Below are 14,256 nucleotides of genomic sequence, written 5' to 3'. Positions count from 1 at the left end.
CTTGTCCCAATCATTGTTAAAAAAAAATGAGGTAGGGGACAGCTCAGTTTAGAAATAAATCACATTCACATAGATTTTCCCCTGAGAACCTTTATAATGAGTACACAGAGCTAGGACTGAAGAGTAGGGAGCAGGAAAAACAAAGATGAGAGCCAGGATACTCAGCTCTTGGCAGCTTGTGAGCAGCAGCTCTCCGTGTCCAGGTCAGCTGAAATCCAACAGTCCCCGCCTGATGGACGAAGCCGTGCTGGCGCTGCGGAACCTGGCCCGCCAGTGCAGTGACTCTTCGGCGACAGAGGCCCTGGCCAGGCACCTGTTTGCTATCCTCGGAGGTGGGCAAGCCTTACTGGGCGTGAAGGTGGCTGAGGGGTGGCTGAGGGGATCTGATGGGGCTCAGTGCTCTGAATCTGCTTGTGTCAAAAATATATATGTGTGGGAGTTCTCGTCATGGTGAAGTGGAAACGAATCGGACTAGGAATCATGAGGTTTCAGGTTCGATCCCTGGCCTTGCTCAGTGGGTTAAGGATCCGGTGTGTATGTGTGAAGTGAACAGAAGCCCATGCAGGGCAGTATGGGTGAGGGTGATCTCAGTTTTAAGTGTAGACATTTATTTACATACGGAAAAACAAAAGAGAAATATACCAAACTGTTAATATTTTTGAGTACTGGGAACATGGGTGAATTTTAGATGTTGTTTTTTATATTTTGTTTGTTACATTTTCTGAAAGAGCATGTTATTTACTTTTTTTTGTTGTTGTTGTTTTTTTGGCTTTTTAGGGCCATACCTGCAGCACATGGAGGTTCCTAGCCTAGGGGTCAAATCAGATCTATAGCTGCTGGCCTATACCACAGCCACAGCAACACAGTATCCAAGCTGCATCTGCAACCTATACCACAGCTCACGGCAATGCCAGATTCTTAACCCACCGAGTGAGGCCAGGGATCGAACTCACAACCTCATGGTTCCTAGTCAGTTCGTTTCTGCTGCGTCACAACGAGAACTTCTTATTTACTCTTTTAGTCAAAAAAAAAAAAAAAAGCCGGTATGTGATTTTAAGCCCAGTTTCATGATAGAAAGGCTACTTTTGGAATCAGAAACTAGGTCACAGATGTGGCTTGGATCTCATGTTGCTGTGGCTCTGGTGTAGGCCATTGGCTTAGCTCTGATGGACCCCTAGGCTGGGAACCTCCATATGCCGCAGATGTAGTCCTAAAAAGACAAAAAGACCAAAAAAAAAAAAAAAGAACCTATCTTGATGTCATACCACATATGCCTTTTGGGAAATTTGGCAGATGTGAATTTTGAATCTTTGCTGTCTCTCCTCTCAGGCTCGGAAGGAAAACTAACTATTGTGGCCCAGAAGATCAGTGTCCTCTCAGGTACAGAGCTTTTCCATGGGTGGTAGGAAGTGTAGTAGTAGACGGTGTAACGTAACTGTTAGGTGAGTCCATTGGATCTTGATGCCTCTGACAACCTTGGACATCCCAGCGTGGCTTCTGTGAAAGGCAGGGCATCTGGGGGGTGGGGGGTGGGGGTTGAGGGAGGGTCAGTGGTGGACAGAGGAGAGGCATGGCTGCCCAGGAGGTGGGCAGCGTCAGCAAGACTGACAGATTGGCAGTTGTGCACTGACAGGCTGAGCAGGGAATCCTCTGACTTGCAGGAATCGGGAGTGTCAGTCATCATGCGGTGTCTGGCCCTTCCAGTCAAGTTCTGAATGGGACCGTGGCTGAACTGTTCATCCCGTTCCTCCAGCAAGAAGGTAATTCTATGCAGCATGGGGAGGACGCAGCCTGGACCCATCCTTGACCCAGTTTTCAGAGTTGAAGCCTGCTATGAACCTCTTCTGAAGGCCCTCTTCCTCTCTCTTTACTCCTTGCTTTTGTGGAAACTGGCAGTGATGTGATGTTGGCCTAAGACACTGGGCTCACTGGCCTTCTGCTTCTTGTCCTAGTTCATGAAGGCACCTTGGTGCACGCCGTCTCTGTCCTGGCTCTCTGGTGTAACCGGTTCACCACGGAAGTGCCCAGGAAGCTCACTGAGTGGTTCAAGAAAGCCTTCAGCCTTAAAACTTCCACCTCTGCAGTGAGGCACGCCTACCTGCAGTGCATGTTGGTCTGCTTCCGAGGTGAGATGCTTCCCCCACAGAGGTGACCCAGTCTTTAGAGCATCATCATGGTTCCAGGCTTTTTCTTTTGGTCCAGCTTATTTTGCATCATTTTCTCCTGAGCTGCTGGGAGCATCTAGTCATCCATAAAGCCTAGAATTGGAGCCCAATCTTCTCGACAGATTTGGGCTTCTCCCCCTTATTAGACCTTCAGAATACACAGCTTTATTCAGAGAGGACCCACAACCAGAACCTGTTACTCTTTTTTCTGAAATCACAGAGAAGTGATTCTGATAAGATTGATTTATAAGGTGTAAATTACGTAGTCTTTACACCAGACCCATTAGAAACAACCACTGCCCTCACTTCAGTGCTGACACATATCCTCCCTAAGTAAAGCTGTAGGAACTTGATCTTCAAGGTAAAAATCCCTAATACTGATTTCCCCTCTGAGATGGGCTGTATTTCACTTAGAGTTTAAACTTATGATGAGTTCTGTTTAGAGAAATGTTCTGTTTAGAGAAATGATTCCAGAGCTGCCTCTAAAGAGGCGACCCCTTTCTGTACAGTGTCTGTAGTTGTATGTGGATGTGCAATTTTATTGTACCGATCAAACTTGATTTTAGATTGAGTTCTAGATAGCCAAGTCTTGGGTTTAACTTAGTCTCTTGAGCTTGAGCTAGTTCTGCTCGATACTTTAAAAAAACGAATAAAAGGAAGTTCCTGTTGTGGCTCACTGGTAATGAGCCCGACTAGTATCCCAGAAGATGCAGGTTCGATCCCTGGCCTCACCCAGTGGGTTAAGGATCTGGCATTGCCATGAGCTGTGGTGTAAGTCACAGATGAGGCTTGGATCCTGAGTTGCTGTGGCTGTGGCGTAGGCTGGCAGCTACAGCTCTGATTTGACCCCTAGCCTGGGAATTTCCATATGCCATGGGTGTGGCCCTAAAAAAGAATAAAAACATAAAATAAGCCTTTAAAATACACATTTCCTTCTTTTTTTTTTTTTTTCCTTTTTAAGGCCACACCTGTGGCATATGGAAGTTCCCAGGCTAGGGGACAAATGGGAACTATAGCTGCTGGCCTACACTACAGCCACAGCAACTTACCACAGCTCATGGCAACACCAGATCCTTAACCCACTGATCGAGGCCAAGGATTGAACCCGTATCCTCATGAATCCTAGTTGGCCTTAACTGCTGAGCCACCACGGGAACCCCCTAAAATTCACATTTCTTGGAGTTCCCGTCGTGGTACAGCAGAAACGAATCTGACTAGGAACCATGAGTTGCAGGTTCGATCCCTGGCCTAGCTCAGTGGGTTAAGGATCTGGCGTTGCCTGTGGTGTAGGTCACAGATGCCTCTCAGATCTGGCATTAGTGTAGCTGTGGTGTTAGGCTGGCAGCTGTAGCTCCACTTAGATCCCTAGCCTGGGAACTTCCATATGCTGCAGGTGCAGCCCTAAAAAGCAAAAAAAAAAAAAAAAAAAATAAAATACACATTTCTCGGATTCAAGTCCATAACATCATCCAAATGAAATACGTGTTTCGTTATAATTCACCAGCTTAGTCGTTGGTTATGGGTTAAAAAAAAAAAAAGAAAATGTGGGTTTAGCTAGTTTTTTTTTTGGCTTTTCTAGAGCCGCTCTGGTGGCATATGGAGGTTCCCAGGCTAGGGGTCTAATCAGAGCTGTAGCCACCAGCCTACACCACAGCCACAGCAATGCGGGAACTGAGCCGAGTCTGCAACCTACACCACAGCTCACGGCAACGCCGGATCCTTAACCCACTGAGCAAGGCCAGGGATGGAACCCGCAACCTCATGGTTCTTAGTCGGATTCATTAACCACTGATCCACGACAGGAACTCCTAGCTAGTTTTAATAGATATCTCCTTTTTTCTTTTTTAAATTGAGTTTAGTTTATAGGTCAACAGATAGGTTCTGGTTTTGAAATTGGGGTCCAGAGGTGTCTGGTGTGGGAGAAGAGCCCCAGTTAGAATTGGTCGACTTAGAGTTGGCCCTGGCTCTTCCTCAACCAGCTGTGTGGCCTTGGGCAACTCACTTCACCTCTCTTGGTCTATTTTCTTGTCCATCAGATGAATGGCTAGACTATTGGGTTAGTAAGGACCCTTCTAGCTCTAACTTCATGGTTGTAGAGTTTGACTTAAGCCCCAGGTTCTAATTCCACTTCTTCAGGATATTTGAAAGGTAACTGAAGGGTGTTAGTTCAGATGTAGGTGGTTAACTTCTTTCTGGAGTAGTCTTGTCACCCTCGTGATTGGAGTGTTCTGTAAGGTGCTTGTCCTCTCTCCACAGGTGACACGCTGTTGCAGGCCCTGGAGTTGTTGCCCTTGCTCATCCAGACAGTGGAGAAGGCAGCTGCCCAAAGCACTCAGGTTCCCATAATCACTGAAGGGGTCGCTGCTGCCTTGCTGCTGTCAAAGCTTTCGGTGGCTGACTCACAGGCTGGTAAGAGTCCAGAAATGTCCAGGATGCTAGCAGACAAGGCCTCTTTCAGAGCCCTTGGAAGGAGTGCCTTGATGTTGAGGATTTTATAGGATCAGCTTGGCCACTTACTACCCTGGGCATCCACAGGGCCACTTGTCGTCTGTAGGGATGAGCCTCAGAGTCACACTGTGCGACAGGAAGACAGCCAGTCCTTTGTCATGTGGCTCCAGTGCTCAGGGCCGGGCTTTTAGATCAAACCCAGACTGACATAGTTTTAGTATAGTGAGACTTTGTTTTTAATTACTTATACATTTATAGGGTATAACATGAAAGGCTTCCCCAGAGCCAGCCTGTCTTCAAGCAACTAAGTTTCCCTCCTTGGATAGCATTACCAGTTTCATGCACATAGATGATCAGTGTGTAACCCCCAGACCCGCTGGGTATGTGCTGAACACATCTTGGAAGATTCCAAATCAGTCCAACAACAAGAGCTTTCCTTCTTTTTTGTGGCTACGTGGTTTTCCATGCCTGTTTAGTCTGCCTCCTACTCTGCATGTGGACATAGCTGAACTTTTTCCTGTGGTTAGAAATGGAGTTCAGCTCTCTTCATATATTACTGTGTGCCATCTGAGTATGTGCCAAGGCACTGGACTATGTCTTCTGGGGGAGACAAAGATGAACATGACTTTACTTCAGCAAATTTTAAGCTGCTTTACTGGAGTGGGAGTGAGGATATGCAAATATATATCTGTTATTTAAGCCACATTGTAGCATTAGAGCAGTTTTGAAGGAGGGATTGCTTTCAGTTTAGGGGTTGGGTATCAGGAAAGGTTTGGTGCAGGAGTGAACATTTGAACTAGGGCCCTGAAGGCCAGGGGGCCGGGGCATGGTTCATGAGCTGGAAGGGAATAGCCCAGTGTGAGATCAAACCAATCTCAATCAGGGAAGGGCAGAGAAAGCACCACATGCGGACCTTAAGTAGTTCAGGCTGGCACCTGGAGCAGGTGGGCATTGCACATGGGAAGCAGCTCATCTGGGCTTCTGTGGGCAGCAGAGAACCACCAAAGGTTTTCATAAAGGCGATGCTAGCAGAAGAATGGGTGAGTTCTCAGAACAGGAGGAGAGTGAGCCTGGGAGTGACCTATCCCTGCCGAGGGAACACTCTTGCCTGCTGCAGCCAGGGGACCATCAGCAAAGCCAGCCCCGGCAGCTTCTGCGTGGATGGGACAAGCCCTGGTGGATGTCGTGAGCTGTGTCATGGAGTGACCTTTAATTTCTTGCAGAGGCCAAACTGAGCAGTTTCTGGCAGCTGATTTTAGATGAGAAGAAGCAGGTTTTCACTTCTGAGAAATTCCTCCTTGTGGCTTCAGAGGATGGTGAGTTGCTAGCCCCTTAGTCGAAATTGAGTTTGGGGTCGAGTCCTTCCGGTGCATCTTCAAAGAAGATCCTTCTCTGACTGCCTGTTGTTTTAGCCAATCACTTGGACAAAAATCTGGACCAGTGTGATCTGGCCAACAGCTCAGCTTTCACGGGAATGAGTTTATTCCCCTGGGGAATGGAAGGCTAGGGAAATGGGGAGGAAGTGGGAGATTTGTGGAGACAGCACTAATGGTTGTGGAGCTGTGATATTAGATGTAATTATAGCTGATTGGGTAATTGGTGCTGTCTTAGAGGTTTTCTTATATTAAGAGGCAGCTCAGAAGCTCTGGTGAAGTGTGGCTGGCTGCACTCCCCCACCAGGAGATGGAAAAACTACTGGTTTCTATCTTGGCAGGGAAGGAACAGTTGATCTTTAAATGTATGTTTAAAATTCTAGGGTGCCTTAGAAGTATCTGCCGCTAATTGGTGATTTAAAAAGTCTTTTGACTTACAAATCAAAACATTCCATTAATGAGCTACAACTGTTAGTCACCTCCTGGTGTTTAAAAAAACATTTATCTAGTTTTTGAATAGGAAATATATTAACATAATACAAAAATAAAAGATCCAAGAGGGTCTACACTGAAAATTATACCCTTGCTTTGATCTCTGGCCAGTGTCCCTGGCCATGGAGAACCACTTTTTGTCAGCTTCTTGTATATCTTTAATATTTTATATTTATACCAATAAATATCTCCATGTAGTAGTTCTCTGCCTTTTTTACACAAGCAGTAGGTAGTGTGCCAGCTATATGCTTTGTGCTGCCTAGATTTGGAAATCACTTTATGTCAGGCCATGATGTGTGCCCTCATTCCTTTTTAGAACTGCAGAGTAATTTTAAGTAATCAAAAGAAAGTGTTCACTTGGGAGTTCTCTTGGTGTTCATTTTCCAGTTCTCCCAGTTCTTTGTAGATATGGTTTTTTTTGTTTTGTTTTTGTTTTTTGTTTTTCTGTCTTTCTGTCTTTTCTAGGGCTGCACCCTCGGCATATGGAGGTTCCCAGGCTAGGGGTCAAATCAGAGCTATAGCCACCGGCCTAGGCCAGAGCCACAGCAACGCAGGATCTGAGCTGCGTTTGCGGGCAACACCAGATCCTTAACCCACTGAGCAAGGCCAGGGATCGAACCCGCAATCTCATGGTTCCTAGTCGGATTCATTAACCACTGCGCCACCATGGGAACTCTGATATGTTCTTTATTTTAAAAACACTCATGCTCTTTCTGTCCCCTCACAGCCCTATGTACTGTGCTGCATCTGACAGAGAGACTGTTCCTTGACCATCTGCATAGGCTTACAGGCAACAAAGTTCAGTACGTGGGGCTCGTTTACCTTCTCCCTTGGGCCAAATGATGCAAACCCTGGCAGGAGCCTGTGGTGAGGTGGTGTGAGGGGTAGGAGGCTGGCTGCAGAGGGCCCTGCGCCCAGCCCTCCTCCAGGACACGCTTTCGTTGTTCCCAGGCAGTACCATCGAGCTCTGGTGGCGGTGCTCCTGAGCCGCACCTGGCACTTGCGCAGGCAGGCCCAGCAGACGGTTCGGAAGCTGCTGTCCTCTCTCGGGGGCTTTAAGCTGGCATACGGGCTCCTGGAGGAACTGAAGACTGTCCTCAGTTCTCACAAGGTGAGGATCTGAGCTGTAGAACTGGGGTCTCAGACATCCTTAGCCCACTCTGCTTACCTGGGGGATTTTAACTGGGCTACTCCTGGGCTGTTTTCACTCACTTAGACTCTGTGTTGCAAGAATTTTCTGCTCTGCCCTTAAGTTCAGGTAACACCTAGTTTTGTTTCCTTTTCAGGTGCTTCTTTTTTCTTCCCATATCATATGCCATGTACTTCAAACTTCTTTTTTTTGTCTTTTTGTCTTTTCTAGGGCCACACTTGTGGCATATGGAGGGTGCCAGGCTAGGGGTCCAGTCGGAGCTGTAGCCGCTGACCTATGCCACAGCCACAGCCACATCCAAATTGCATCTGTGACCTACACCACAGCTCACGGCAATGCCAGATCCTTAACCCATTGATGGAGGGCAAGGGATTGAACCCACAACCCCAAGGTTCCTAGTCGAATTTGTTAACCACTGAGCCACAACGGAAACTCCAAACTTTCTATTCTTTTTTTTTTTTTTTTTTTTTTTTTTTGTCTTTTTGCTATTTCTTTGGGCCGCTCCCGCGGCACATGGAGGTTCCCCAGCTAGGGGTCCAATCGGAGCTGTAGCCACCAACCTACGCCAGGGCCACAGCAACGCGGGATCTGAGCCGCGTCAGCAACCTACACCACAGCTCAAGGCAACGCCGGATCATCAACCCACTGAGCAAGGGCAGGGACCGAACCCGCAACCTCATGGTTCCTAGTCGGATTCGTTAACCACTGCGCCACGACGGGAACTCCCAAACTTTTTATTCTTGAATTATGAAATAAAACTTTTTTTAAAGTACTTTATAATATTTAAAGCATTTTCTATCCATTGTCCCGTTTGTTTTTCCTTTTGGCTGCACCTAAGGCATGAGGGAGTTCCTGGACCAGGGATTGAACCTGCGCCACAGCAGTGACAACACCTGATCACCAAGGAATTCCATTTTCTCTTTTGATGTTTCACCATATCTTTAAAAAGCCACTAGTCTTAGTCTGCTTATTTTATGAGTTGTCCAGAGTTCCAGCAGCTGAAACGACTTGCTCAGGGTCTTCCAGCCAGTGGGTGGCAGAATTGGGAGTTAATGCCCAAGACCTGGCTCTTTGTGCCCTGTCTCGCTGACTCCCTACCTCCCTAAGCCTGCTTGAGGAATGTGGGCCAGAGACAGACTTGCAGTCTCAGACTGGGTCCGCTGGACGAGTTTCTATTACTTTCTTTCCCTTGTGGGCTTTTTTTAGGTGCAGAACTATAGTTGCTTCTTTCCAGGCCCATCTCACAGCCTGTGGATCCCAGTGCTGGGTGATGGGCGTCAGTCTCCACTCTGCAGGGAGCCCAGAGAACAGCATGAATCAGAGGCAGCTGCATCCCTGGCAGCTTTGTCTCCTGTGTGCCAGGCCTGCATGGGGCTCTGAGCAGTGGGGTGTCATGTGTTGTCTTCCCACAGGTGCTGCCCTTAGAGGCTCTGGTGACTGATGCTGGGGAGGTGACTGAGGCGGGCAAGGCCTACGTGCCTCCAAGAGTCCTGCAGGAGGCTCTGTCTGTCATCTCTGGGGTACCAGGGCTGGAAGGTGATGTCACCAGCATGGAACAGCTGGCTCAGGAGATGCTGATCATCTCCCACCACCCATCCTTAGGTCCGTGGCTGCAGTAGGGATGGGAGGGGCTGGGACTCTATCATAAGAGCAGGCCGAGCAGAAGGCCTCAAAGAGTTCCCCTCCCCTTCAGTGGCTGTGCAGTCTGGACTCTGGCCAGCACTTCTTACCAGGATGAAGATCGATCCCGAAGCCTTTATCACCAGGCACCTGGATCAGATCATTCCCAGGATCACCACACAGAGCCCCTTGAACCAGGTGATTGGCGCGTGAGCTGGTTCTGGCCTCAGGTCAGAGTGCTGATAGGGAAGAGTCAAAGAAACAGGTGAAGGTGTGATGAAATGTGGGTTGGACCCTTGGGTTGCAAGTGACAGAAAATGTGAGCTAGTGTGAGCACAAGAGGAAGCTTGCTGTTTCTCTCATCTAACTGGTAGGTCCACAACTGGATGGGAACTCAGATGTCCTCAGGACCTTGTAGATGGTGTGTCTCTTGTTCTCAGTTCATCTCTGTGTGTCATCCACCTGTGTCTCCCCTGCTTTCCACAGTATGGGCTCCATTCTCAGTCTTCCCCTTTCTGGCAGCAGGGTAGTTATTCCAGGCTTAGGTCCTGTCACCCATTAGCTCTAGTGAGAAAGGCTTGCATTTTCCAGTCATTTCAGCTGACCTTGGGTCTTACCACCGTGCTTGACCTGACTTTGGTCTTGTGCTCATCCTGGGGCCCATCCTTCTGGTCTGGGTCACATGCCTACCTCCGGAGAGGGTAGGGGCAGCACCACCTGATCTGTAGAGATTGAGAATGGGGAGAAGAGTGTGTCCCCCAGGTCAGGGTGCTAGTACCAGCTGAGTACAGCTTGCTGAGAGGGCAGGCAGTGCTCAGCAAGAGTGGGCAGTGAGTAGCAAGAAGGGGAGCTGATTGCCTAGTGCATTTAGGGGAGGGGCCAGGGCTCCTCTCCAGGGCCAGCCATGGCACGCACTGACCCTGTCTATGTTTGTCTGGCAGTCTTCCATGAACGCCATGGGCTCCCTCTCCATCCTGTCCCCGGACCGGGTCCTCCCTCAGCTCATCAGCACCATCACTGCCTCTGTGCAGAACCCTGCACTGTGCCAGGTGACGCGGGAGGAGTTTGCCATCATGCAGACCCCTGCCGGGGAGCTATACGACAAATCCATCATCCAGAGGTAAGCCTGTACTTGTACTTGTGGACTTGGTTGCCCCAGGCCTTCGTTTTCTTGCCATTGTCTCCCATGTCACGTCTTGTGAGGAGAAAATGAAGCATGGAGCAGTGCTTGCCCTGTTGCAGGCAGGTGGTTAGGTCTGGGATACAAGAGCATGTGGAGTATTCAGCGTTTTCCTGCGCTTGTGACTGAAAAGCTAGCTGGAATTTCATGGCTGGCGGGAGGCTGAAGGGCCTGGTAGTTGTTTTGGACCTGGCTGATCATCTGCTCTGGTGTTTCAGTGCCCAGCAGGACAGCATAAAAAAGGCCAACATGAAGCGAGAGAACAAAGCTTACTCCTTCAAGGAGCAGATCATCGAGCTGGAGCTGAAGGAGGTGGGTTCACAGAGGACTCAGCGCAGGGTGGCCTCAGGCTGGTGACTTTGACCTGCATTCGTGCCATTACCTTGGGTCATCCTAAGACCCATGGCATGCTCCTCTGATCTCCCCACTCATCCTGGGTCCTCCTGCCACACTTTTTCTGTCCTTTCTCAGTACTTTTCTCTACCCCCAACTTGGGGACAGCAAATTTATCTCTCTGCTGGGTGCTGGCAACAGTTTATATAGTTCCTCTGCTAAGTGGTGTTGCCTGATCCCGTGCCTGTCCCCCCAGCTCCTGGAAGGCCGGGCCCCGTCTGTCCTGACAGCAGGCACTTGGCCTGACACAGTGTAGCCGCTGGGGAATCGTGGTTCATTGCTGTATTCAGCAGTGACAGAACTGGTTCTGACAGGAGCAAAGCACGCAGGGCTCTTTCTTTCTCAGAGCCTTTGCTTCTCCTTTGGTCTTTGCGAGGCTGGGTTCTTGTCTTCCACATCTTGGCCCACATGTCCCCTTCTCAGAGAAGTGATCCCTCTGCCCACCCTATCCAGAGTAGCCTCCACCCCTTTTCTCAGTTGCTATGCATTGTACTTACTTCTTTCATAACATTTGTCATGATCTGAAGTCACTTTGTTTATGTATCTGTTTACTTGTTCATTGTCTACCTTCGCCCACTAGAGCATCAGCTCTGTGAGGGCAGAGACTTGGTCTTGTTCCCACCGTCTTCTCCCCAGCATCTGAAACCATGCCTGGCACAGTGTAGGTGCTCAATAAATGCTTATCAGATGAATGTGTGCTCTTGGCGTTTGCCAGTCCTCAGCTTCTACTGGACGAGAGTGTCTGTAGGGGGGGCTGGCAGGAGGGGAAGCTGAGGTTAGGATTCTGAAGCTGCACAGCTACCAGAATCCCCTTTTCGGTACATTAAAAGACTTTTCCTTTCTCTAACGTACAAAGGCCCTTCTTGTGTTTATTAGTAGAGAATCTGGTAAGCAGTTGCCTCTCTACTGCTCTCTCCATTCTGTAGAAACCAGGTGCCTATGGACTTGTGGGAGGTGGGGGAGCCCCATGGAGGGTTTAGGGGTCCAGGTCACCGACTTAGAGCTGGCCTGGTGCTGATTGTAGAACCGAGCTTACCCTCCTTGGTCAGCGGGAGGGAGGTCTGTTCTTTGAGGATGGAATTGCTTTGCTTGTTTCCTTCAGGAGATAAAGAAGAAGAAAGGCATAAAAGAGGAGGTGCAGTTGACCAGCAAGCAGAAGGAGATGCTGCAGGCCCAGCTGGACAAGGAGGCACAGATCCGGAGGCGGCTGCAGGAGGTAAGCAATTGCTGCTGCCACGCAGCGGCGCCCTGAGTCATGGCACTGTCCTGTAGCAGCGCCCTGCTGACCAGCCTTCTGTGGTGACTCTCCTTGCAGCTGGACAGTGAGCTGGAGGCTGCACTAGGACTGCTGGACACCATCCTGGCCAAGAACCCGTCTGGCCTGACCCAGTACATCCCTGTCCTGGTCGACTCTTTCCTGCCCTTGCTGAAATCTCCCCTGGCCGCTCCCAGGATCAAGAACCCTTTCCTGTCCTTGGCTGCCTGTGTCATGCCCCCAAGGCTCAAGGCTTTGGGTTAGTCCTTATTGGCTGGTTGTGGGCGTGGTCTGGGGCAGGACGGGAGGTGGGCAGGGATGTCCTGTGTTGACCTAGGCCACTGATTTGTGTTCCTATGGACAAAGCCTCTGGCACTTGAAGCTTCATATCCCTGGGTGCATACAGTGCCTCCTCTCTCCTGTTTTATGTCTGCTCTGCCTTCACTCTGAGGACCGAGTTTTAGATGTTAGTCAGTGATCTTTTGGTAGCAATTTTAAGTTCAGTGGCAGTGGGATTGTTTGGTTCCATGTGGCTGGTCCTGTGGCCCACAGCTCCTGAGAAGCCACATGTGGGTAATCTGGGATCTTTGTGGCTTTTAGCTTTCTGTTGGCTGTGGAGAAACAAAGACCAAGTGGGGTGGCTGGGAATTGTGGTGGCCTTGGTTTGTGGGTTACTTAACAACTTTGAACAAACTTCCTAACCTGAAGTGTATGTTCCCATGGGTGAGACTAGAGTTAGTCAGTACACACGAACCTGCCAAAAGCGTTGCCTGGCTGGCTGGGCTGTTGCATGGAAGGCAGGAACACCTTGTGAACAGAGCTTTACTTGGCTGAATAACCCCCAGGTGCTCATGCCCCCTTTCAGTGCACTTTTAATTTCTTAGTGTCTGAAGGATAGCTCCCTGCCTGCCTATTCTTTGGTGCTGTAACGAGAAAATAGATTGTGGATACTTAGGCAGAGCAGAATTGATTATGATTAAGTCAGAGAGATGTGCCTCTGCCCTGGGTCCCTGGTTTGCACCTGAGCCAGATTCTGCATCTTCGTGTGGGTCATCCCCAGCTGGGTCCCTTGTCTTGAACACAGGCACTTTGGTGAGCCACGTGACTCTGCGCCTGCTGAAGCCAGAATGTGCCCTGGATAAGTCATGGTGCCAGGAAGAGCTGTCGGTGGCCGTGAAGAGGGCGGTGACCCTGTTGCACAGCCACACTGTCACCAGCAGGGTGGGCAAGGGTGAGCCAGGTAAGGGACAGGAGGGACAGAGGCCATGAGGCCATGTGGGCCTTTGTGGCGATTGTGTGAGCTGCAGCGTCCCCTGGGGCTTCCAGAGGCTATGGCCTCAGGTGAATCTCTTCCCTCCCTGGCCTTGATTTCCTCATCTGAAAAACGGGGGTTGAACCAAATGGATGATCTTTGAGTCCAGTCCCTGGTATTTTGAGTCACTTTGACCCCATTGAAGGTTTAGTTCTTGTTATTGGAATCAGCTCATCTGTTTTAACTCTCTTTCTAACCGGGCAGTGTGTGGGGTAGGAGCAGGATCGCCCTTAGAATGGGGCTACTGTCTGTCGTCCCTCTTGTGATGCCATGTGCTTCAGGTTCTATCCCCCCATCACCCTACCACTTACCCTGAGGATGGACACATAGGCATCCGTACTTGGGGCCTCGCCTTGCCTGCAAGATCTGCTTCTTGCTCTCACAGATGCCGCGCCCTTGTCTGCGCCAGCCTTCTCCTTAGTCTTCCCGTTTCTGAAGATGGTGCTGACTGAATTGCCCCACAACAGCGAGGAGGAGGAGGAGCGCATGGCCCAGATTCTTCAGATCCTCACCATCCATGCCCAGCTAAGGGCCTCACCTGATAACCCACCTGGGCGTGTGGATGAGGTGGGCCAGGGAGCTTGGCTCTCCTCTTAGCTTTAGGGGTTGGGGGAGGCAGGGGCTTCTGACAGTTCCTGACCTATGAACAATTCTGGCAGGGTGGGGGTGTCCTAGAACATATGTGTATACCTATAGCAGCAGCCAGTGGTGACGAGAACCCAAATGTTCTATTTGGTGCTGCTGTCAAGGCCTCACTGCAGCTTATGGGTCTCTTCGTGATGATAGTTTCTGGCCCAAAGAAGTTGAAGGATTTTGTATTAATTTATTGTATTTTGTTTCTAACTCAGACAGTAGTACCAATCAATTT

At 49.5% G+C, this 14,256-nt stretch overlaps 1 protein-coding gene across 4 annotated transcripts in view; it reads left to right on the top strand.

Annotated features, from left to right (window-relative positions):
• Window positions 1–14,256, top strand: part of GCN1 (GCN1 activator of EIF2AK4) — a 66,692-nt gene that overhangs the window by 19,987 nt on the left and 32,449 nt on the right. For all 4 annotated transcript variants that reach the window (XM_084995517.1, XM_084995516.1, XM_084995515.1 and 1 more), the window contains exons 11-26: window positions 204–332; window positions 1,330–1,380; window positions 1,662–1,760; window positions 1,953–2,126; window positions 4,422–4,574; window positions 5,837–5,929; window positions 7,206–7,281; window positions 7,430–7,589; window positions 9,041–9,230; window positions 9,322–9,446; window positions 10,190–10,368; window positions 10,647–10,740; window positions 11,924–12,037; window positions 12,137–12,335; window positions 13,161–13,316; window positions 13,774–13,955. Coding sequence is in view for 2 of the 4 variants with exons in the window: in XM_084995515.1 (XP_084851641.1) it covers window positions 204–332; window positions 1,330–1,380; window positions 1,662–1,760; window positions 1,953–2,126; window positions 4,422–4,574; window positions 5,837–5,929; window positions 7,206–7,281; window positions 7,430–7,589; window positions 9,041–9,230; window positions 9,322–9,446; window positions 10,190–10,368; window positions 10,647–10,740; window positions 11,924–12,037; window positions 12,137–12,335; window positions 13,161–13,316; window positions 13,774–13,955 (2,174 nt within the window). In the remaining 2 variants the exon portion in view is untranslated. The remainder of the gene's footprint in view (window positions 1–203; window positions 333–1,329; window positions 1,381–1,661; window positions 1,761–1,952; window positions 2,127–4,421; window positions 4,575–5,836; window positions 5,930–7,205; window positions 7,282–7,429; window positions 7,590–9,040; window positions 9,231–9,321; window positions 9,447–10,189; window positions 10,369–10,646; window positions 10,741–11,923; window positions 12,038–12,136; window positions 12,336–13,160; window positions 13,317–13,773; window positions 13,956–14,256) is intronic.

The sequence above is a fragment of the Sus scrofa genome, chromosome 14, assembly GCF_054392235.1.
Source record: "Sus scrofa isolate SSC_HxYL_T2T_F1_AM1 chromosome 14, Sscrofa_HxYL_maternal_Yorkshire_Landrace_v2.0, whole genome shotgun sequence".
In the NCBI taxonomy this organism is placed as follows: Eukaryota; Metazoa; Chordata; class Mammalia; order Artiodactyla; family Suidae; genus Sus; species Sus scrofa.
The sequence above is the reverse complement of the archived record's forward strand: the minus strand, read 5'-3'. Positions and strand labels throughout refer to the sequence as shown.